The following is a 25,752-nucleotide window of genomic DNA, read 5'->3' as shown; positions in this document are numbered from 1 at the left end:
AGGTGTGGCGTTACCAACCTGTGTGTATTGGTGTGACGTATGAAGGGCAGATCCAGTGCAACATCTCCAAAGGTGTCCGCTACAGCTGGACTCTCTATGGACCGACTGGACTGCAACTCACAACCACAGGCATCAAAACAAACCAACAACATCTGGAGCTTCCAGAGTACCTCCTTCAATATGGAACATATAGAGCTGTAGCTAAGGTAAAGTTAATATTATTGTCTGTAAAATTGTTACATGGTAAGCACTCAGGTTATTTTTCTCCAGTATACAAATGCTTCTTATGAGCTCAGTTCATGATTTTACAAAATAGGCTCTCCTATATAAGCCCAGTGTTGTGGTAACCACAAAACTTTTGCACCAGAACACATATGCTAATCTGGCTAGCTAGCTGTAAATAATGTTAGTAATGAACAACTGTGGTTTTTTAATAGGCGTTCTTACTGTTGTATAAATTAGAAAAATATGTTGGTGCACAAATCCCACTTAGCTCAACCTGTGCTAAATGCAAGGTAGTTTACTAGCAGTTAACTAGCCGGCTAGTTGTGTGCCTACATTACAGTGCAGTAGCAGTGAGCAGTGTCAGTTAACAATTTCCTGATGTTGCTGGACAGATGTTTGCTCTTTGGGTTCTGAGTCAGTCTGAGGCTCACCCACACAGTCACATTTTCCCAATTTGGCCGTTGGCTGCTCTGTAATAGTGCAGTATTCCATCGTTAATTGGATAGATTAACTAGCTTGGTGGGAGAAGAGGTATTTAAAATACCATGAAATTGTAAGCTGATAGCATGATGTACTATAAACGGGCAAAATACTGGGTTGTTGTACAATATTGTGAATTAAACAGGTTGTTCCACACATAATTACAATTACAAATGTTATAATATTAAGCCATTATTCAATTTTAACCAGTTCATTTGTCACCCCAAAGGTTCAGGTTGTAGGCAGCATAGTTTACAGCACCTACTCTGTTCTGCTCGAGGTGATGCCTAGCGCACCTGTGAGCATCATCAGCGGAGGCACAAATGTGTTTATCAACCGCCACAACAGCAACTCAAACATCACTCTGGATGGACGTAGGTCATATGACCCAGATTTTCCCGATAACATTATGAGGTAACCACCAATGAATGTGAATGATAAAGTCTGCATGTGTGTAGCAGTGAGCACGTTTGCTGCGCAGCTCCGTGGGTTGGGGGTTCGAATCCCACCTCCGCCCTATGTGCACAGCATGTTCTCCCTGTGCCTCAGGGGCACCTGCGATTGTGCCCTGCGACAGATTGGCAGCCCATCCAGAGTGCTTCCCGCTTGTGCACTGAGTTCCCAGGGATAGGTTTCAGGCTCCTCTGTGGTCCTGTGTAGGATAAGCAGTTTGGAAAATGCATGGCCAAATGGATGTGTGTAGTAAAGAGGTCCGCTTATCATAACTTATTCTAGTTCCTTGTCATGTAGGTGGTGTTAATTTCAGCTCTCAAATCAAAAATCCTAATCCACTGACTTCCACTGAAATATTTTTGCTGTTCACCGACACTCCAATTATTGGAAGATGATGTGTTTTAAAGTAAACTAGCCATATTTGAAAGAAATTTTAATATGCAAACTCTCCTGTCATGCAAACTTTTTACAAGATTTTTAAGGGGGAAAAAAAAGCCATGTCTAAAAAATATCTGAAAAATAAATTGACCAATAAATTCATTAGTCATGAAATATATGCGATGGTTTGATGAAAAAGGGTGCTACCAAACTATAAATATTTTTGGTTGTTTTTATGTTCAGTTTTCAGAGCCCATTTACACTCTTAAAAATAAAGATGCTACAAAAGCTTCTTTAGAGAGATACCATAGAGGTTCCCTAAAGAACCAATTTTATTATTGCCACAATACACTTCCCCCATCCATTTTCCATACCGCTTATTCTACACAGGGTCGTAGGTGAGCCTTGGCCACCAACCCCCCCCCCCCCCCCCCCCCCCCCCAATTCACTCAGTAATCATTTCCCCACCACAAAAATGGTGCCATTTATGTTTGGTTTTTCTCTGTGGCACCACTAAACAAAGTTAAAGACCCATTGGTCAAAAATTTATTTTGGAAACCAAAAATGGCATCATTTATTTATTTATTTATTTACTTTTTTTTACTTTTAAAGTAAATGCTATTATATAGATTTCTTCTACAAATAATAATAATTAAAAAAAAAAAATTAACAAGAAAATACAAAAAGAAATCTAGTTGTTTATCATTTATTGTGTCATATCATTTATTGTTCTCCTCAAAGTTACAGTTGGAAATGCAGGCCGGTAAACACGGCCAAGACCTCCTGTTTCTCCAAGCATGTTCCTGCTTCCTCTGCATTGCTGATATTTCCTGCAAGCGCACTGAATTCTAACTGTGATCTGTTCAAGTTGACGCTTACTGTACAGAGTGGAAATCGGTCCTCTTCTTCCGAGATGTTCATCACCGTGAGATCCAAACCGACCAGGTGCACATGCATTAAACATAAACATTTCATCTCTGTTTAATTCAGCATGCTATTGCACATGTACACTGTTCAAAGGTGAACGGTATAGTAAAATGTTTTTATAAGTCAAGCACAGGACATACAGCATACGTATATAGACCGTGCCAATACACAGCCAGAAACTGCTTTATACAGTTGCTGATTTGTCTGGAATATCTGTCTGCACTGACTGATGGGACCTGAGAGTTTAAGGGGTTAATCTTATCTTGAAAAGTTAAATATTTAGATGATTGCCAAGCTTAATACCAAAATGTACTTTATTTATTTATTTATTTATTTATTTATTTTTAATCTAACTAATAAGCAATATAAGAACTTAGGGTTGCACAATCACCAGGGGTTCAAGACAGTTACGTATGTCGTTCGTGTAGGAAAATAAAGAGTGTAACTGATTCAAATAGCTTGGCTTATGGCCCCCAAAAGGCTAGAGCCAAATCTGGACAGAGCAGAGAAATAAAATTACATGCAGACTATATGAAGTACAATAGACATGGCAGTGCAAGTACAGAAGGTGTGGAGAATATTTCAGGGCAAGCGAACATGATATAATGTCATTGACATAATTCATTATAGAAATGAATGAAACTGAAGCAATTCCTAAACAAATCTAATCTACTGAGAAGACAGGACTGTATACTATGCATATTATATTTATTGTTTGTTCAAAGTATATAAAAAAACTTGCTATGACTTCAAATTTTTCAGCAACATCATTCATGTATCATGCAAAGAGTGCAGAGGAAATTCGGTCAACTGGAACGAGAAGTTGTCTGTCACAGCTGCATGTGAAAACTGTTCTGTTAATGTTACCTACTCCTGGAAGCTGTATTTAGTAAATGCATCTAGCAAACGTATACCAGAGGGTAAGAATATTTGAAATTTTTGGTGTAACTGCATTGCACTTACAGTCCCCTCTGAAAGTATTGGAATAGCGAGGTCAATTCTTTTGTTTTCGCTAAAGCCTTTGGGTTTGAGATGCAGGTTGTTATCCTTGGCCGACCTGGTCGATATTTAGATGTTAGTATACCAGTGGCTTCTTTCTTTTTCAGTACGTTCCAAATTGTTGAATTTGCTTGAATCCAATGCTTTTGCAATGGCTCTGAAGATTTTCGCTCTTTTCTCAGCTTCAACATGGCTTGCTTTTCTCCATAGACAGCTCTCTGGCCTTCATATTGGTTTATCCATTTTAACAACAAATGCAGTATGCGCAGGTGAAACCTAGGGCTCAAACCAAGAGTAGACATTCAGAGCTATGAATGCTTTAAATGATCAATTTAACAGGGCACACCTGGGCATATGAGGAAATGAAAGCTGTAATTCTGATCTATCATCTCATATTCATATTTTGAGCTCTTCGAGGAAGTCTTCGGTGTATAGCGAAAACAATAAAATTGGCCTCGCTGTTCCAATACTTTCAGAGGGGACTGTATATTGGTTTCTCTTTTAATTTTTCCTCTCCTTCAGTACGTTTCTGTGGCAGTCTGGACATAAGCTTACCTTCCAAACTGGAGGAGGACACACGTTTCTTTCAACAGCCTGCCACTTCTGCGTCTCCATCCATCCTAAATCAAATAGAAACATCCAGAGGCAATGAAATTAAGATCACACATGACAGTGTTGTCAGCTGGCCCAGACAGGGGCATTCAGTGGAGAACCAGAATCCATCATTTTTAGACCTGCTGTCTGAGATAGACAGTGCATCAGGTATGAGGCTGTACAGATATAAAGTGCAACAGAGATCTTATGAAAATATGTATAAATTATTCCCCTTGTGGCCACCTTCAGTCATGATTACATGTCAAAGCAATATTTAATTCAGAGATGCCAATAAGAATGAATTTGGAAATAGTGCCCAATTGTCATATAAACATACCTATATGAAGTAATATGAATTACAAATACTGCTAGACTAAACATGTAACCGACAGCGCCCAAAGACATTATGAGATTCAATTCCAAGTTTTATTAACGAGAAAGTCTACAGTCCAAAACTCAGTGTAAATAAACAATCCAAAGCACAGTATTTCCAGAACCCCAGAGTGCAAATCCAAAGGGTTGTCAAGAAAACAAGGCGAGGCGAGGGTCTACACAAGAAGGCAAATAAAGAACAACGGCTCACGACATGCTCAAATGCAAACAAACGGCAAAGCTTTGCAGTGACAATGGCAACCCATGTCCTTTATATAGTTTGTGAACAGGAAATAATGTGAATTTAACAGATTTGGTGAAGGGTGCCCCCTGGAGGCGTGACACTGTAAATGTCCTGGGTGGATGTGACAAAAGGTCAAACGTATTTGGTTTTACACGTACTTAAAGAAAATAATAGAAAATGCATCTATATTTGCGCCTTAAAGTGGTGATCCAGGCTTTTCTATATCACGATATTCTGGTTGGTAAACCCCCTCCTGGTGACTCATCTAAAAAGTGAAGAAGAAAAAAAACAGCATACTAGCTACGGCTACTAAAGATGGGCTGTTTGATTTATTTATTTTTTTTTATTATTATTTTTTTTTGCAAGCTGCCTTTTGCAAATGCAGAAAGAAAAAAGATTATTAGAAGATAATGCTACTGTTTGGAAACAATGGTTATTTATTATTTTTTAATCACTGACAAATCCTGCTTTGTCCTCTCATGTGAATGTCTAGTGCTTGCAGGTTGCTTGCAGTGAGAATATTCAATGACTGCACACTTAAAAAAAAAAAAAAAAAAAAAAGAGTTGGTTAAGGGTTTTAAGGGTTACTGGATAGGGAAGAACTCTCTTGTAGGGTTCCACATAAAACCTTTAAAGGTTCCCCCTGAGAGACACTCAAAGCACCTATAAGAGTGTAGGTGCTTTGTGCATAATGCTTGTATTGTAGTGCAGGATGTCAGTCATGAAATGAAATGAAATGGTTTAAAATCATTAATCATGAATATAAGTTGGATCAAAATTTTACATATCTTATAATTGAGTATGAAATTACTCTTATCATTCTGTATTCCCTACAGACTATGAGGACTTTTATTCTGGAATAGAGGAAGCAGACTCAGGAGTTTCACTAGGCCGTCCAACTGGTAGACATGCACTCTCCTTTTGACATTCACACGCGTTAATAATAGCAATAGAAATGTATGACTATCAATAATATATTGTGTGGTGTATTTAGGACCCCACCATTTAGATGAAATGATTTCTCATTCAAGAGAGTATGAGGGTGACAACCTGGTAGGACCTGTCAACCTTGGCCATGTGGTGTCTGAGAAAACCCTGCTGGATCTTCACAGAGAGCTCATCCAGCCTGCACTCTTTGAGTCTCTCACCTCAACTGGTGGTTTTTCACACTTTGTCATACTTTCATTTACATTTATTTATTTGGTACACACTTTCATCTAGGCAGAATCAAATTCAAGCATTGAGTAATTGATGGTCAAGGGTCTCGCACGAAGCTTAACAGTGGCCCTGGTGGCAGCCCTGTGATTTATTTGTCTTGGAAACATTTGGACATTCGGGTTACTGTTTCACAATACAATGAGCAGGAATACTTAATATTCAGTAGGTTAGCTTGGTAAAGCAACATTTATGGAAAAAAAAAAAAAAGCACATACAATTAACTCGTGATACACGAAAAACATGTGAAGGTACATTTCACCCTGATATAGCACATGCGAATTCAAATAAACACATGACATCATGTGAACAATATGTGATCGTATATGAAAAAGAATGATTCACGTGAGTTATCACATCTGGTAATAAAACCATGCGAAACGTGAAAAGAAACGATCGTGTGTACATATCATGTATAAAAATAGTGGAAAATTCCACTACAAACTGAAGACTCTGAAGAGTGTAAAACCTATTTCTAAATTTAAGTATACACATGCTAGTTGAATGAAGTTAATCTGACTTTTCTGTAAAGGAATTACAAGTACCTTTTTTGTACATATTTGCTTATTGGAATTTAAAGGATGTCCAGGTTTAAACATCAGTACTTGGCGCCAACTAGCAACAATCACTGAGAATATAATGGGCAACAATGTAGTTATAACTTGGTGCAAATATCGCAAGTTGAATAAGTATATAGTGACGTATGTAAGAAATGTTACTACATTAGTTTTAGTAGAAAGAGTAGTACTTAATGGTATGTACAGTATATATATATATATATATATATATATATATATATATATATATATATATATATATATATATAAAACTGAAAAGTGTACACTGTTAATAAAATTCACCTGAAAGTACGTAGTTATTGATAATGAAATTTCCAGATATGTACATTAGGTGCTGCTATATACTTGGTATTCTAATTAGATACTATGTACTTACATTTCGTATGTACTGCTTATAGGAACTAAGGATAAGATTGATCCAATGTCTGAGTGCTACACTGCAACACTGTAGCACCAAATACTGTGGTACATTCCTAATTATTAACATTTGGTTATCACCGCAAAAAAAAGAAAAAGAAAAGTGCTAGCTAAAGAAGCTTGAAGTAAGTGCTATTATGTAGAAGTGCAACATCTAGCTTGCAAACTGTGCATAATACTATCCTAAGTGTTAAAGGAAGCTAATTTGTAAAATAAATAAATAAATACATACATACACAAATAAATAGTATTGCACAATAGCAGGAATAATAAAGTAATCAATCCACATAACCACAAAGACCATATGTTGTCAGTTACCTCATGAGGCAGGACTACATTAGAACCAGATTTTATAATTAGATTTATTGGAATTTCCACATGACTTCACATTTCAGGCTTGGATCTTTTCCAGAAACTGAATCAGTGCTAAACTGGAGACTTCAGTTTATTTTGTGTGGTTTGAATGTTTCAGGAATAACCTCATCTGTTATCACGTTTAAACCCGTGATGCTAAAGCCGAAAAATCTTTACATGCTGGAGGTCTCTGCAAGTAAGTTCATCTCCACTAACTGTGGTGTTCATGACATAAAAAAAATATATATATATATTCTAATTGACAATACCTTGAATCCTGGATCTACAGCCTGTTAGAGGATGAGGTTTGAGTTTTGAAAGATGTCTCCTCATTTCTGATGACAGGTTCTGAGGAGGTTCTGCAGGGAAAGACCCAGCTGTTCTTCTCCACACACCCTGTTCCTGAGGGAATGGTGTGCCATGTGCAGCCTAGCTCAGGTTTTGAGGTCCATACACACTTCAGCATCTTCTGCACTTCAGGAAAAGAGGTCTGTAAATATGTTGGGTATCATCACTTACATCTTTACCATTTAACATTTGAACCAGAAAGGACATTTTTAATGACACAAATGCATTTCATTAACATACTTTGCAAATAAACTGACTTGATCTCCAGGTTTCTGGTTTGAGCCTGAGCTCGGGTGTTTCGAATGTTCTCCCTGTGTTTGCTAGGGTTTCCTCTGGTTACTTACCACTTTCCAAGAACATGCAGACTGGCTACACGAAATTGCCCCTAGCTGTGAATGACTGTGTCAGCGTGTAGATGCAAAAATTGCACAGTAATGAACTGCCTTTGCATCCAGGGTGAATTATCCTGACTTGCACCCAGTGTTACCAGGATAGGCTTCAGACCCACAGTGTCCATGATGTAATGTAATGTAATTAATTAATAGCAAATACTTAATACATCTTGATGTGTGCTTCTGGTACATTTCTCATACATTTTAAATACATAACTGTATCTAAGCTTTGCATAGAGTATATTTTCCTGGGTGGCATGGTGGTGCAGCAGTTTTGTCTCCTCATAGCTTCAGGGTCCCTGGTTACATACTGAGATTGGGTTATTGTCTGTGTGGAGTCACATGTTGTCCTCTTGTATGCGTTGGGTTTCCCCAGGTTCTCTGGTTTTCTCCCACCTCTCAAAACATGTCAGTAGGTGGAATGGCTACTCATAGTTGCCAGGATATAGGCTCTAAATCCATGTATTTTTCCTATGTGACATCACAGTGTCATCTCACAGATTTTTATGTTTTCACCTGATACGTTTGTCCATACAATAGTACTTTCCCCCCTCACCCATGTGGTGTCCACAATGCAAAACTAGTTAATCACATTTTAGCGCCAGTACACCAAAAAAAGTATTATAGAAGTCTTATTGTGTATTTCAAGAGATAAGCTACACTTGAACATACATGGATTATGATATTATGACAATCTTTTATATTAATATCGGTACAGCATAATGTTATTTCATTATACTGATGGAAAGTTAGACCATCAGTACTGCCACACCCGTAATTTCAAGGAATGCTTGAATTAAAATAAATAAATAAATACATAAGTTATACGATGTGTTTGTTGTTCTCTTCACAGGATCTCGTGTATGAATATAGCTTTAGTGTGGGAAACTCGACAAAAAAACTCCTCTATAGGGGCAGGGATTACCAGCACTATTTTTATCTTCCATCTGGAGATCCATATGATGATCACAAAGGTAGCTTTAAAGCATTAAAAAAAAAAAACTTTTAAACAACTCATGCTCACAGAAACTGTGCTGTTTTTTTTTTGTTGTTGTTGTTGTTACACAGTTACACTGGTACTTTATTACATATATAACCCTCATACGTATTGATATGTCTGTCATTTATGGGTTTTGGATTTAATGATGTTTAATGTTATTAATGTTAAATGACATATTTATGTTTAATGTTAAATGTCGATCTACAACTGCTGTCTCAGCAAACTACTTTCTATACGACACGCATAATGCTACAGTATGCATAATGACACGAAGTTGAATTTAATTTTTTATAGCTATCTGCTATGATTGTTTAAGGTGCTCAGTCTCTCAACACTGGCTTACATTTTGTCTTCCACAGTCACCATCTACATTACAATTGGGAACAGATTCGGAGCATCTACCAAGCCATGTCCTGTGAATGTCAAAGTCTGGCCGAGCTTTAAGAGAAATTCAGTGTCTGTCTCCAATCCAGATCAGGAACTGTATGTTTTTTCACCCATCAGTCCATTCAGATATATTGGTGCACCTAATAGTAGTAGTAAGTCAAGGTGACTGGTTGTGTTAAGATCTTCAGAGACGTTTATACACTTATTGTAGAAGCTCCATCAGTTGTAGTTGTAAATTTTGATTTTTTTTTTTTAAATCCATGAATCTTTGAAGCACTGTCAAATTGGCAGAACAGCATCGGATGCGGAAAATCCAGAGTGATTAATCCAAATGTAGGCAAATGGAAAATCCAGGTTAACTTGGTAAAACTAGAAAACTAGAAGGATAGGGACACAGAAACAGGAGAACTAGGAGAGACTAAAAAAAAAAAGAAGAAGAGAAATAAAAGAGACATTTACACACTTAGTTTTCCACAATCCTTTACTTAGTGCTTCTACCACAATGTCTCGGTTTTAATAGTGAACAACTTGCTGAATTTCCCAGAGTACACACATTATAGACACATTTCTGTGATAGTAATGAAGTGATGAGAAGTGTTTTAAATATTATTACATATTAGACTGCAAGTACAGTCTCCTGATCCTACTATTATTACTGTACACACCAAGACCTCTAAGATTCAGATAAAAAAAAAAAAAAAAAAATTCTTTGTCTAACAATTACTTTATTTTTTTCTGTCCAGGTTTGTGTATGGGCTGAGTAATCTAACCACCCTGATACAGTTGAAGAACCCCCAAGATATTATTAATTACATATTTCTCATGACTGCCACATTGAACCGCTTGAGTTTGGATCCAGAATCTTGTGTGAAACTACAGACACAAACACGAGCCACTCTCATTTCAGCAATTTGTCAGCTGGATGCCACAAACCAGGTATTAGCCTATCTATGCCACTGATTGCTTTTAATGGTGGATAACGCTAACGTCTGACGCGAGTATTTTAATTCTTAAAAAGCAATCTTCTACTGATCAAGAGATCAAGCAATGTGAGAGCAATGCAGTGAACGTTTTGCTTTTGTGGTACATTTTCTGCATGTCACTAATGGAAACCAATAACATTTGTGTGCTGTATTTCAGGTTTTTTCCCTTCTTTGTCTAAAACAGTAACAATAAATGAAAATGACAAAAATTAAACAAATGATAGCCAATAACCTGTATTTGTGGCAGCTGCACTGCATTCAATTATAGTTTTGTGTCTCACAGGAAGTGCTGTTTGATATCCTTCACACTCTTGTAGATCTTATGAAAGTTTCCAAACAAGTGGGTAAAATCTTTTCAAAGGTGTTTTTTTTGTACTAAAGATTAGCAATGTTTATAAAGTTTCATGTATAACACCCCTTTGCAGGTGACATTTGACAGTGCAGTACTGGTGACAAAATATATTCAAAATCTATCCCCCCTTCGCGAGTCCAACATATTGGATGTGTTGGTATTGAAAGCTCTCATACGCATCCTTTCTTATATTCTGGAAGCTCAGATTCCTTCTCCCAGGTTAACACTTGATGTTCTTCACATCACTACAGACTCAGTGTTGGTAAGTCAAACATTATTAGAACATCCACGTGACTTACATTAGCGTTCGTCAGACCTCCTCACCCAGTACACCTTGAAATGCGTTGTAGTCTCCATCAGACATCACGTATCATCATGCTTGTATCTGGGTTAGAGACAAATTACTGCAATGAGAAAACCCCACACGAGTCAAGGTTTTCTTCATGTTCAATGAAGTGCTTAATGAAGACGAAGCATGGGGAAGTTCGTTCCGCTTGTTTGTTACCGGGACAGAGAAGAGTCTTGATGAATGTCTTTCCTGTATCTCACGGGATGGTAGGTTGAGTTATACCAAGCTTGAGGCTTGAACAGAATCTGGTGCAGACCTGGGTGAGATATGTTTTTGGCTTGTGGACCTTTACTCTTTTCATGGCAAGTAATAGGACAGTTGTATTTTTCAATGGTAGGCACAATGGACCTTTTAAATAAGATATTGAAAGTCATAGTGCATATAGCATGCAATTGCGATTTTTGGTAAAAGAGGCAGTAATAAACTTTTAGTCACACAAAAGTGCAATCACCAAATATATAGTTAGATTTACAGATAATTGTGTTTTCTAAATATATTCAAAGATTTTCCTGAATATCCATAGGAAAAGTCCAAAGAAAGGTCCTGTACAATCTATGAATTCTACCTGTGACCTCTTGAGGTTCAGGTAAAAGTCATACCATCTGTGTTATTATATTTAATGTCTTAAAATCTTTTTCTTTTTTTTCTAGACATATCTGCTGTCCAGCAGAGAACCTCAGTTCACCGTGAATGTCACATTCACAAAACTGGTAGCATGGCAGAATTTTGATTTCCCAATCACAAGAAAAAATGTTGGTTTGACCACATTTTACATTCCTGATATTCCAGTGATTAAACACACAAGCAGAGATTATGATGAAAAATCCTGCTTCATCGGTCTAATCATATCCTATAGGCAGAATCCGTATCACTGGGCCAGGACTCCACTTCAGGTGAAACTCAGATTTTAACATTGAAAACAATGTACATTTCAGGATTCATTTTTGGCAGCATGAATGACTTTTGTGCTTCTATAGGTTAAGGATTGAATTTATATCCCATTATTTAAATAGTTTAATAGCATCAGCTTCTTGTGTTTACTACATGGCAGGGTCCAGTTAAAATCTGGTGAACAGCTTTTGATTTTTCTGCTTCACTAATGAATATACAGTAGTGACATAATAAAAGGCTTGTACATTGTAATTCTTACATCAACTCCGAAGAAGGAACTATTCTGTTTTTCAATTATTTGTACTTTTATAATGGCATAATTTCAACAGTGCAACATTAAGTAGTCTCCAATTTTGAAAATTGACATGATGTATGATGTATTTTCCAGGTGAATGCACATGTTGCTGACATGAAACTCTTCAACTGCAGCACCAGAAGAGAAATCAAAATGAGGCACTTGTCCACTCCACTTATAATTGAGTTCCAGAAGCGAGAAGAGAGAAATGTACTCTTTTAAGTTCTTTTATTTCACTGACACTGACAAAAGCTAACATGGTCTCAAGACTTCTAAGAATTCATGTGTTCCAGCTTGTATTGTAACCTTTCACAAATTCCACAGTGTTCCCCTTTCCACAAATATAGTGGAACCCTGAGAATGCTTGACGTCCAATATTTGATATTTGGTCTCACCCAAAATCTTTCCTGTAAAAATCTGCCTTGTGATATACACAGTTTGTTAATGTCACACTGACGAGCAGATATGGTTTAGGATGCTGAAAATTCTAGCTCAGTCTGATCAGCTACCAGCTGCCGAGACACAAGCTGAGCTGGTTAAACTGGTAGACCACAACAATAAAGAAATTAAGAAAGCTTAAATGTTTATTGATCGGTTTAGTCGTACTATAAGGAAACTGCAAAATAACCTATGAGCTAGCAACGATGGTCCACCAGCTTGACCACTTTGGCCTGTTTTGTCAGCCGGTCGTGGATCAAACCAAGCTGGACTTTTCAGCAGGGATGACTTACTGTAATCTATAAACAATGTGCACTGAACACTGTAATGTTATGAGGATTACTCTCAATCTTGGACAACCAGAATCACTTTGTTCAAGTTTGTTTGAGTTTATTTTCATCCTGCCCCCCTTGGCCCCACCTCCCACAGATTAAGGGCAGAATTGTAGCGGTAAGCTGGAAGCCCATCCTGCTATTAAACGTCATTTATTTAACAATGTCATGTGAAGCAAGTATATGAAACTTTGGACCAGTATTTATGAGGAGTCTTGAGATAGACTTCCAGTGGGCAGTAGCTACAGTGGCTAGCATTGTTGCCTCACAGCTTGGTCCCTGGTTCAATCCTGAGTTCCAGTTTCCATCTCTGTGGAATTTTTCATGTTCTCCTCATATTTACGTTTCCTCTTGGTTCTCTAGTTTCCTCCTACCTCTGAAAAACACGACAGTATATTGATTGGGTATTCTAAATTGTCCTAGGTGTGAATGAGTAGGTGAATGTGTGTGCATGGTCCCTGTGGCATGGGACTGCCATGCCATCCAGGGTGTATTTTTACCTCATGTCCAGCGTTCACCATTCACCGTGACCCTGAACAGGATAAATGGGTTGCTGATAATAAATGAATTACCGAATGAATAGACTTCCTGTAATTCATACCAGTATTAACTTCATGGAGAAGCAACCTTGACTGATTGACTACATGGGTGTAAGGGGGATACTGTTTCCATTATTTGCATGTTTATCTTTTTGCTGAGCTATTCCAGAGGGAGTGTTGGGTTTAGTGCTATATTGGGGTTTCTGTGAAGTTTGCATGAGAGTTTTTTGTTGATCACTGAAATCTTATAATGTCCATTCAAGAAGAGCACCGGTATAGAGTTCACACTCTCACACTCTGAAGTGAATACACATCAGTTCAACATCACAGCTGAGCTCCTGAAGAAGGCTGTGCAGATTAGAGTGGAGTTCAGAAGGCCATCAAGATGTGCTTTCCCCATCCTGCTGCTCTTCAGGTTGAGGGAACCCCCCCCCCCCCCCCCCCCCCCCCATTATATATTAAATGTATTTCCACTTTTAATATATAAACTTTTTTTTTTTGTATAACATTTCCTTTCCTTTCTGTCACAGAATGCACCAAAGACCAACACCTTCTTTGTACAATGTACGCAAGGTCTATAATTGGAAAGGACAGGTGGCTCAGATCTTTCTGCCACCTTCATCTCAGAAAGGTTTCTAGATTTTATGGAACACATGTAAAGTACAGAATTTATGAATGTACACGTAGAATGTCATTGATTATATACTGAATATTTTCTTGTTTCACTTGGATTGCAGATGCTGGGATTGCATATCTGATGCTCCTCAATGCTGACTATGATAAAAGTGCTAGAAATAAATGCATTGCAGATGAAGTGGACTACACACTGAGTGTTGATTCCACTGAATGTTTAGTTTGGGATGGTGTGAAAGACTGGAGATCTGATGGATGTTCCGTGCTCGAGAGTTTCACCGCAACCAAAGTCAACTGCAGGTCTGGTACTATACTATATCGCAGGAAACTTTTCTTAGTGTTATTTAAATATTCATGTACAGATTTAGCTATGGGTGTGTATATTGGTATGACAAATTAGAACATGTCAACCATAGATGCCCTGTCTTTTTTCCTGGTAAAATAGTGCCACATGGTCTATATCTCCATATTGGAAACTGATTGGTTGATATATTTTATGACATTATAACACTTAGTTATTCTGTTGCATGAACAGCAGTGTTAATAGATACAGTAGCTTTATGTTTCACAGAGGAAGCACTTGTTTGGCCTCACCCTCCATGGTTCTGTGATAAGGGAGAATTAACTAGTAAGAAGAAAAGTTGGGCAAAAAATTGGGTGGTATCAATATACTTACATGGTTTTTGATTATTTTCTTTGGAAACTGGAAGATGTAACAGATACCCTGATGTACTGATCACTGTTGTTTTGGGCTGTATGCACATCATGGTGAATTTGTCATACTCCTGACTTAAAATATTTTGAAATATAATGGTTAAAGAATCAAGTTTTCTGATATTTTGCGAGTTTGAATACTGATTATTCCACTACTTGGAGAGTCCAGGAGAGCAGAATTAGACATGTTCTCTGGGTGGGAAGGGATTAGATGGTATTAGATAATGCCCTGTAAGTCAGAGGGAATCTAACCAGTTGTGGATGTCAGTGAGCTCATGTATGTTGACATAGCAAGAGCAGCAGTTTGAAAAGATGCATTGGCTGGCTTCATGCTCAAGCCTTTACCCACCCTGGTTGGTAGCTTCCATGTGATAAGGGAGAACTAGCAAGTGAGTAGGGAACAGTTCATGGGATATTGAGAAAAATTGGGGTAAACAAAAGGATTATTCCAAAATTACCAGCAGGTTTGTAACTAACAACTGGTGTGTGATCTCTCCTTCTACTGTAACTACTGTACCTTACTTTACCCAACTCTTTCAAAAGCTCTTTGCTTTTATTGTATTCTCCCTCACTTGAAATTCACTTTAAATGGAGACATCTGCCACAGCTGTGTTTACCTGTGTGTTTGGCCTTATAATCTTTCAGTTACACCCAGCTGTCATCATTCACTGTTGCACATCAGACAATCCAAAGCATTCACAGTGTTTCAGACATCACTGAGTACATAAGGTAATGTTTACATGCTTTTATTTATTACATTACTGTCCTTCATTGTGTGGTCCTGATTTGAATTGTGGTGTCTTTTTCAGTGTCCGTGCCAACCCGATGGTGTGTATTGTAATAGTGGTATTAGTGGCTCTCTACGCTGTGCTGTTGGTGTTTTGTAATCGTGCTGATGTTCAGGTGGAAAAGAATTTGGGGATATTCCTCCTGCCAGACAACAATCCTTCAGACCAGTTCCTCTATGCTGTTACTATCAACACAGGCTTGAGATCAAGGGCCAGAATGACAGCAAAGGTACTAACCAAGGCTTGTGTACGCCTATGAAAATGGAATATATTCAGCATAGTGTCAAAATACAGTCAGGTCCAAAGGTTTGCAAGTAAAAGTCAAAAACTAATACAGTTTTTCAATTGCTATTTTAATAAATTTCTCCCAATTTGGTCATTCCAATGGCCGATTCCATCAGCCAGATCTCCCCTATCATACGACAGCTACCAACTGGGGGGAGTAAAGTCTAACTTGTGCTTCCTCCAAGACACCTGAAGGCAGTCAACAGCATCTTTTTGAGCCGCTGCTGATGTGCGTCACGGGGCAACACTCGGAGGAAAGCGCTAACTGCCTTCTTCTGCGTACACGCGCTCACAGTCTGCGACCGGCTTTAATTAAAAATGTATATGGTCTTGTAGCTGTTTTGCAAAATGCAGCACATGTTGAGTGCAAATATACAGTATATACTTCTATACTTCAGTTTCAATTTACATAAACATTTCTCAGGCAGGTATAATATGCTTTCTCAAAGTGTTTTAAATACAAAATACGAGAAGAACAAACCAAAGTATAACATTTATCATATATGATTTCATAACTGTTTTTTTAAAAACAGTTGCTGAACTAGTTCCTATTTCAGAGTTTCACTCTTAATTATAAGTAATGTATTCATGAACAGTAAGTATCAACTTAGATTTGTTTTTGTTGGCATAACTGATAAAACTGACAATTCTTTGTAAACTCTCCACTATTCCAATGAAGGCGTGATATGAGTATTATGAGATACGTGACGCTATTGACAAAGTTACACACGTGCACAGATAAATACGCTATAATATTCTAGGGTTTATGTTGATATGTCTATAGATAGTATTTTATTCCTATTTTTTTTTCTGATGTCAGGTCCATTTAGTTCTGTATGGTGAGAAACGAGTATCTCAGACAAGAGAGCTGAGCAGTCCTGACCACACACTCTTCACCCGCAATTCCAGGACAACGTTTATTTTGAGGTAACAGCAAAGCAGCATTTTTAATGTAAAAGTATGCCAATATTTCAGCCTACAATATAATGTACACAATATTTTCACAATATACACGATATAATCCCAAATTTAACTAAGTCAGTTAGCTAAGACATGTTTGGTGTGTGTTTGCTTTATCTGCACTGTGGCTAGCAAGTAACAGAAGCAGTTTAGCACTATGCAAAGTTCAAATCCTCACACATTCACATTAAATCACATTCTTTGAAATGATATAGATAATAGTGCATCATACAGTGTCAGAAACCACAAAAACAAATTTATTTGATAATTACACATACAGAATAATCTTTATTTAGCAGTGTGCTCATTAAATTCAGAAAGCTTATACTGTGTGATTTTTCAGCTCAGCTCAGAGTCTGGGCCAAATATGGCAGGTGCATGTGTGGCATGATGGAGGAGGTGTTTCTCCCAGTTGGTTCCTGAATCATGTGACGGTGAAGGATATAGTAGATGGATCAAGTTGGACCTTTCTGGCGCAGTGCTGGTTGGCAGTAGATGAAGGAGATGGACGAGTGGAGCGAAAGCTGCTTGCTTTAGACCGACAGCTCACATTCAGAGAGGTGCCTTACATATGCCTTACTATTTGATGCTGTCCTTGTCTCTTTTGTGACTTCCTGGATGAGTAGTTTCTGTGCACTTGGAGGAATCTCGGAAGGTTGACCACTTCTGGGAAGGTTCACTACTGTGCCGAGTTTTTCCATTTGGAGATCACGGCTCTCGCTGTGGTTCTCTGGAGTCCCAGAGCCTTTGAAATAGCGTTGTAACCCTTCCCAGACTGATGTATTTCAATCACCTTCTTCCTCGTCATTTCTAGAATTTCTTTCATTTTTTGGAATAATATGTTACTGGATAAGAGCTTTTAAACAACTTCACGCTGTTTGAAAAAGTTCTATTTACGTATTAATTTGAGTGAACAGGGTTTGCAGTAATGAGGCCTGGTTGCGTCTAGTCCAGCTGAACCCCGATATGAATGCAGTTTCATAGATTTGGGGAATTAGTAACTACGAGGCCAAATACATTTTCACACAGGCCCAGTTGCTATTGGATTTTTTTTTTTTTTTTTTTTTGCTTCAATCAATAACATTTAAAAGCTGTATTTTGTGTTTACCCAGGTTGCTTTTGTTTTATCTTAGATTTTGTTTCAATTTCTGAAACAATTTAGCATGAGATATTCACAAAAACAGAAGAAATCAGGATTGGAGCAAATACTTTTTTACAAAACTGTACATGACTGGCATATTGTGTAATACATTTATATAAAATAGCCCACAATATCGAAGTGCGTTAAAATCAATCAAGCAATAAGGTAAAAGTTGTGATTGCCCCCATATGTGTGAAACCCCTAAATTAGTTCCTGTGCAACCACATAATTAGTTGAATGGAGTCCGTGTGAGTAAAATGAAAGAGTTACCTGACGACAGTATAAATACACCTGTTGCTGGAAGGCTTCTGCATTCGTTATCTCTCAGAGAACGATTAAATTGCATTATTGAAAATGGAAAGAATGTGACACAACCTCGAATCTGCCTATAGAAGGCCATTCACCAGACCTCAGTGACCGGGTAAGCAGGGCACCATCCAAGAAGGGAAGGAGTGAAGATATTAAAAGGCAAAATTAAATCCCATTGGGATGGCATATGGAAGGTTTATGTGATGAGAGCAAAACTGGAGCAAAGACTTTTTGGCCTTCTCACAAAACAATACGTTTGGTAGAAACACAGCACTGCTCATTACTCTGAGAACCATCCCCAGAGAAATGAGGTGGTGGCAGCAGCATAATTTTGTGTGGATGCTTTATATCCGTAGGGACTGGGAAAGTGGTCAAGGTTGAGAGCAAGATGGATGGGCGATTCTAAAAGAAAACCTGTGCCAATATTCAATATGTCCACACTCTTGCTTCAGCAATATTGCAATTACTTTATGTCTATAACAAGTGTATCATTCTGCCTAGCTGCTGCATCTGAATCTCACTGATTGCTTAGAGGACTTCCACCCATGGCTGTCTGTGTACAGTCGGCCATCTTACAGCACGCATTCACACACTCAGCGCCTGAGTGTATGTCTCCTGCTGCTGCAGGCTTACATGTGTGCTAACTCCATACTCATATACATTCAAGAAGACCAGGTAAACACTTATACAAAACTGCTCCCAGTGAAATGATGCAGAATTCCTGTTTTTAAGATCAAGCTTTATTCCATATTGACTTTACTCTGTGTTTTCATGATGTCAGTGCTGGTTGGAATCGGGCCTGATCGGTGTTTCACTACGTTCAGTGTGGACAGGACTGTGTGGACTTACTCTGCTGCCTTTAGGCTCTCTTGTGTCCTTCCTCTTCCGTATCAGCAAGGTCAGAAAGAATTTGTTCATATCTTCCAATTAAAATGATGCATCGCTGTTGAATGAATGTTAATAAATGTTATGAACAAAGATTACGAGAAACACCCAGAAAATATAGCTGTTGTCTAGCTAACCTAGCTTACTAGCACATCATCCTGAGGAAATTAGGAACAAACTAAACTATTACTATTTTTTTTTGGAAACGTTAGCCAACTGTATTACCCATTTCTTGCCAAATCTATTCAAAATCAAATGTATACGTACTGTTTAGAAATGAAAACTTAAAAGCATGAATCTCCCATTTCTCTGTTTTTTTTTTTTTTAAAGTGAATTATTTGTCTTTCAGGGTTTTTTTTTTTGCTGTCAAATCGGCAGCTGATGAATGTTTCACCTATCGTTAATGCTAGCTAGCTTACCAACACTTTAGTGAGAAAGCTAACTTATTAGCTAGCAATTTAATCAGTATAGTTATGAATCTGTTGTTAGCTAGCTAATATTAAATACAACTCCAAATCATATGAAATGCGACGTTCAATAGCTGCATGCAATATCAAACATTTTGACATTTTAACATACATTTATGAAAGTTATGCCATTTGTCTTGCCAGTAAACTTATATAAGTTAACAGTAATAAACCGATTCATTATTAATTTATATTTTCTTCAATTTACTGCTTTAGACATGAACTTTCTGACATTTACACACACACATGCCCGATCTAGGATTCATAGCAAAGCTGTGGCCAAAGACTGCTTGGCCAATTTGAGGCTTGGTCTGTCTTTTGACGGTTTGATGTCTTTCAAACAGGAAGTAAAGAGGAACTATAATACTGTATACTGTAAGAGGAAGCGTCTTTAACTAAATGAATGCATTCATGGAACGTTTTGCCTGCGTTTATCTTATTTTTCGTCGTATCAATTTTATTATTTATTAGATGAGATGTCCTTTTATCATGAGATATGTTCTAACTACATTTACTATATATTATAATACTTGTGATCATCCCTCTTTTTCTTCTGCAATTGTAGACAAACAAAAATGGCAGCCACTCAGGGGATCAGTATAAAGTCAGAATGCCTTACATCTTCTCTGTAGAAGGTATAATCAAGGAAGACATCTTTCACATACAGTGCTGTGAAAAAGTATTTGCCCCATCCCGATTTCTTCTGTTTTCTGTATATCTCACACCAAATTGTTTCAGAAATTATAACACAATCTAAGCTAAAACAAAGACAATCTGAGTAAACACCGAATCCAGTTTTAAGACACTTTTCTCTTTCCGCTGTTGCTGTCAGTGTAAGGTGTTAATAATAAATTCACAGATGATTGGGATGCATTTCTGCTGAGGGATAGTGTGTCTGAGCTGAACGTTTCACCGTGGAAAAATAAATGTGAGGTGAGGTGCGACAAAATAAAAGGGAACCACTGTTTAACTGAAATACCACAAATGAAGAAATGTATCTTTCTCTTAAATGATTATTGTTTGCTCTACAGGTTTTGAAGGCATGTGATTTGGAGTCTATGACCTGCAGCAGACTGACAGAAAGCTCAGCACCGCAGAAGCCCACGGACTCCATCTCTTGCATTGAAATTACCCAAGAAAATATTCCCGATGGCAATGACAAATTACAGCGTGACCGTTTCAAAAACACCCAATTCAACCTCCAAACTAGCTCTTTTCCAGGTTAGTATGTTCGTGATATACCAAATATGCTCAATTAGATCTAAATGTATTGCCATTATACACTGGTGCACAGTACAACACAATGTTGTAGCTAGCACAGGTACAGATAAACTTTCAGCATGCACAATGTGTGGACAGTGGATTTAACTGGTGAAGGAAAATATTATTAAAATTTGTTTAGGGAAGCGGTGTGGCTGGGATGGCAGGAGGATAGAGACGCATATTCAATTAATATATTAGTGCATATTTATAGATAATTGCATTCTTCATGAGGGTAAAAAGAACAATATTTTAGTAGCATTACAGTAATTCAAATAGATAACATTACAGTCAGTAGGCATAATAAAAATGGACAGTGAGCATCAGGATTTTGGTTAAGGTACAGCACAGATCATATGGAGAGTAACACTGTACAGTAACATGCATATTTAGTTTTATAATACAGAGGTGTGGTATAATGATTGGCTACTAATAAAAAGTGTTCACCTTTTTTAATGATCTGCTTGCAGTAAATAGATTCTCAAAGAACAGCATGTGTAGAAGAAGCAGAAATCTGCCAGCTTGGTGCTACTGTGGGACATGGACTCTGTGGCTGTGCTTGTCCATAACTTGTGTAATCATTACTGGAATTCTGGGTTTGAAGTAAGTCTCTAAAGAAATACTCCAGGGTTTGTATATGCAATTGTTTCTGATAGCCTACATATAATGGAAGGCATAGCGCAGGAATTATATCTTGCAAATATAAAACTATAACAATAAATGAAGGGCAGTACTGTAAGCACATCAGGTAGCATTGTCGTCTCACAGCTCTGGGGTTTCCGGTTTGATCTTGAACTTGGATTACAATCTTTGCTGAGTTCTGCATGTTCTCCTGGTGTCCATGTGGGTTACCTACAGGTTGTCCGGGTTTCCTCGCTCCTCCCAAAAACATGACAGTAGGTGGATTGAGAATGCTAATTTGCCAGTCATAGGACACCTCTAATCAGCAATCATGGGATTCATTCATACGCCTTAGATGCCAGACTAGGGTTGCTCACTAATTTTCTGTCATGGTCTGTGGACCCCCTGAAGTAGCTTTGACCACCCTCTAGCCAGCCCATATATAATCCAGTTCCACCACTGTTTCCATCCAGGTTGTATTCCTGCCCAGTATTACTGGGACAGTAATACTGCAGATACTTATGAGGATTTATGGTATTCCTACCATACGATCAGGAGGAAGCTGAGACACTTCCTTGTTCATATTATGCTATTCTGACTATGTGTGTAACACGTTACTTAAAAGACCCTAAGAGAGGCCTGCAGTTAGTCTCTGAAAGGCCCAAATATACAGATTAGGAGCTTGATTTACCAATACATTTGATTCAATACATAGAATTCATCCTACAAAAAAAAAAAAAAAAACGTTTCATAAGACATCTACTGCCAAAATTCAAGAAGCCTTACTTTGTAATTGAGTTTTGATTAAACAGGTTTCTCAATCTTTCCTCAGGACAAATAATAATATGAATATTAGGGTCCATGGGAATGGCTATTTGCTGTAGATGTGGTGCACGGAGATTATGATGAAACATGCTGTGATATTCCTTTCATAATAAAGACTATTATAAACACTTTCACAGATTCAGCTCTACGAAGTGTCTCCTGTGGATTCACTCAGTATTTTTCTCTCTGCTCTTCTGTGCTTTTGCAGCACACCCAGCGATGGTAAAATGCGCCCATCTTCTCCCTTTCATGCTTCTGTATGACTCTAGATCTCTTTTTTTTTATGAGTTATACAGTCTATGAGCTGTTTAACCCTCTAGCTCTATTTACTACTTAGCAGTTTTGTTTAATTGACACAGAAATTAGTGTCAGCTTTCATTGCAGTACAATTTCAACATTTATTTTAAAATATCTGAATATAGATAATATTGATTGAAATGGCCACAACAATGAGCTTTTCGTTCCGGCTTTATGAACGGCATCGTTTTAACTAATTTATTTAACCCATGTTAATCAAATGAAAAAAAATTACATGTACATAAAATAATTTTGCTTGTTCAGAAACAAGCACGAGAAAAGTTTATATTGGAAATATCATATTAAAAATTTTAAATATAAAATAGGTCATTTTGACCCATACCCTGTGTATTATCTAGCTGTCAGTTATGGCAGCTTGTAAAAAAAAATTATTCACAATTTACTAGCTATTATTAATCAGGGTTGTTTTTTTTTGTTTACATTTTGTTCTAATTCAGATATTTATTGCTGCATTATTTGTAACCCTGCAACGTGGAAATCAAGGCTATTTTCGCCAAAACTCAGCTGTTGATGAGCCCATCATAGAGCTGCTAAAAAATAGAAGACAAAATGGAGCCAGTGTGAAGAAGCAGTCTTTATCCAGCTCATATCTTCACACAGAGGAGATTGCTATGAATTTTGAAAAGGTATTTTGTATTTTTAGGTCATTCTCATGCTTTAAAGAAACCGTGTCTGATGAAAAAAAATCACCCGGAGAAATGTCTACCTAATCAGCTGTAGTCTTAGTTTTGCACCGAAGCTATGACGCTAATACAATGCAGGCCAGTCTCATCTAGGATCCTTCCATAAAACTATGTCTAAACCTTCATGTATTTTTAAATAAAAAAAGTTATTTACAGAGTCTGTGGTTAAAAGTTCGAAGTATATGAGCAGGGGCCTGCTTAAAATGAGAAGTGTCGGCAACTTGGTGCATGTTTAATATTACAATGTCATATAATTTAATATATCACAGCACTGTTGAATACTCTGATCTGATCTGTCAGACGGTGTTGATTTATTATCTATAATGGCAGCTATGAAAGTAGTTCCATCCGCAAGACAAATCTCAGGTGTATCCTGTATTAATGCCCTCTTTGTAGCATTTATGGAAGGAGTCTCCAGTGTTAGTGCTTTGTAACAGTCAGCAAGTCAGTAAGAGAAAAACATGATACCGGTGAGGGAGCAACAGTTTATCGCTGCTACAATTTAAGCGATAACAGGAACCGAATTTTTAACTATAAAAAATATGACGTTAGTCTTAAATGTATAAATTATTGTAATCATCGCCAAATTGCTGAAATACAAGTTGTTTTAAGAAATGAATCAATTCTATTTTCCTGTAACAGCAAACCCTGTTTTGTTGTATTCCTTACATAATAATTACAAATAATACAAGCCTGAAAATGACTGAATGTAAACACACTTTTTTTTTTTTTTTTTTCCAGTCCTGAAAAATTGTGCAAGTTCAGGGAATGTTTTGGAAATAAGTATGGATATTCTCTTGTCAAAGTAATATATGCTTAAAGCTTAATAAGCCACTAGGGTCATTCATCTGTTAGAAATCCCATCATTCTTTTCATTAATACAGGCTTCCAGATGCACAGAAAGTGCTTCCTGTTTATAATACCGTTAATGTCCTGTACCAAGAAACCTGAACATAAAAAGTCTGGACATTATAATATAATAATAATCATGATAATTTTAAATAAGTTCCCTTTAATATAATATGACAGCTTAGACTTTTGATGTGTGGATATTATTTGCCATGGCAAGTCTTGACTGTATTAAATGCCATTGGTTGTCAATGAATGCCATTCACTCAGAGGTGTTTTTGATTGACAGGTGCTGGCAGCCCGTCAGAGAGCCAGATACCTGCGGCTCGCACGTCCACCTACTTCCACTGAGCTTCAAAGTGTGAGGAGCCAAATTAAAAAGAGGACACATCTTCAGAAAACAATCAGGTCCCTATGTACTTTATCCTTAACAAATAATAATAAAGCATACTGACCTAAACATCATATAGTGTTCACTGTTTAACAATATTCTGCCCTACTGACACATCTGTTCAGAATTTATACAAATCCCCAAAAAGAATCCTCAAAATTCCCTTCACATAGTATAGGTGTGAGTGTAATAATAGATGAAGGGAATTGGATGTCTCTAAAGTAATATGGGAACACAACATGCCTGAGGACGTGTAGTATATGTTATATTATTTATTTATTTATTTATTTATTTATTTATTTATTTTCAATTTTTCATTGTTTTTGCAGAGAGCTGGTGTTATACGTGTTTGCCTCATTTATAGTCGGCTTTGTGGCTTACGGAAAGTCCTCTAATGATAAGTATCTTCTGAATCAGGCAATCAGATCTCGCTTTACTGGGTAAATGCCACCTATTTCAAAGCACATTCATCAATACACTGAATACTGAATATTCCGATGGTAAGGACATTTAACCCATCATTCTTTGTTGAAAATGCAGGAGTCCTTCAATCCAGAAGCTTGATGACTGGTGGAACTGGACAGCAAACACACTTCCACATGAGCTGTACCTTTATTCCCATGATCATAGTGGGTTGGAAGACAATGTAAGCTTTGATAATTATAGTGGTTTAGTTTAATTTGACTGAATATTCCTTGTTTGCTGACCCTGTGTGTCTGTACTGGTAATTTGTTGCCTTCTATTGGTGGCACGTTATGTCTAGCGATCACCATTAAGGACCAATAATGGTAATGGTTTTAATGGTTAGATAGATCATTTATTTGTCCTCAAAGAGGAAATTTGTTTCCACGGTGGGTGTGTAGAAAACATAAACACAACAACGCCATACATATTAACCATCAAAACAATCACAGACGTAGAGGCGGGAAGGGGGGATAAGGAAGGGAAAAAAACTCACCAGGATCATACAACGAATGGCAGCGCATAAGATGGCATCACAATGGCTGATTACCTATGTATTTAACGCTCGTATAGCCATAGGAACATAACTCCTACCATAGCTGGCCTTTCTGCACATGGG

General features: G+C 37.4%; 1 protein-coding gene across 1 annotated transcript in view; it reads left to right on the top strand.

The window, feature by feature from the left end:
• Nucleotides 1–25,752, top strand: part of LOC108256154 (polycystic kidney disease 1 like 1) — a 51,261-nt gene that overhangs the window by 13,618 nt on the left and 11,891 nt on the right. The window contains 29 exon segments of the mRNA XM_053674687.1: nucleotides 3–206; nucleotides 935–1,119; nucleotides 2,278–2,481; nucleotides 3,226–3,383; nucleotides 3,985–4,224; nucleotides 5,509–5,629; nucleotides 5,704–5,828; nucleotides 7,355–7,432; nucleotides 7,582–7,724; nucleotides 8,830–8,950; nucleotides 9,336–9,459; nucleotides 10,107–10,299; nucleotides 10,772–10,960; nucleotides 11,698–11,757; nucleotides 12,327–12,443; nucleotides 13,806–13,957; nucleotides 14,073–14,173; nucleotides 14,280–14,475; nucleotides 15,535–15,618; nucleotides 15,699–15,906; nucleotides 16,783–16,889; nucleotides 17,266–17,500; nucleotides 18,874–19,047; nucleotides 19,154–19,270; nucleotides 20,756–20,945; nucleotides 22,639–22,652; nucleotides 24,570–24,688; nucleotides 25,001–25,111; nucleotides 25,212–25,317. Of these exon segments, the coding sequence (XP_053530662.1) occupies nucleotides 3–206; nucleotides 935–1,119; nucleotides 2,278–2,481; nucleotides 3,226–3,383; nucleotides 3,985–4,224; nucleotides 5,509–5,629; nucleotides 5,704–5,828; nucleotides 7,355–7,432; nucleotides 7,582–7,724; nucleotides 8,830–8,950; nucleotides 9,336–9,459; nucleotides 10,107–10,299; nucleotides 10,772–10,960; nucleotides 11,698–11,757; nucleotides 12,327–12,443; nucleotides 13,806–13,957; nucleotides 14,073–14,173; nucleotides 14,280–14,475; nucleotides 15,535–15,618; nucleotides 15,699–15,906; nucleotides 16,783–16,889; nucleotides 17,266–17,500; nucleotides 18,874–19,047; nucleotides 19,154–19,270; nucleotides 20,756–20,945; nucleotides 22,639–22,652; nucleotides 24,570–24,688; nucleotides 25,001–25,111; nucleotides 25,212–25,317 (4,176 nt within the window).

The sequence above is a fragment of the Ictalurus punctatus genome, chromosome 23 (assembly GCF_001660625.3).
Source record: "Ictalurus punctatus breed USDA103 chromosome 23, Coco_2.0, whole genome shotgun sequence".
Lineage (NCBI taxonomy): Eukaryota > Metazoa > Chordata > Actinopteri > Siluriformes > Ictaluridae > Ictalurus > Ictalurus punctatus.
Note: the sequence above shows the minus strand (reverse complement) of the source record. Positions and strands in the feature narration are given on the sequence as shown.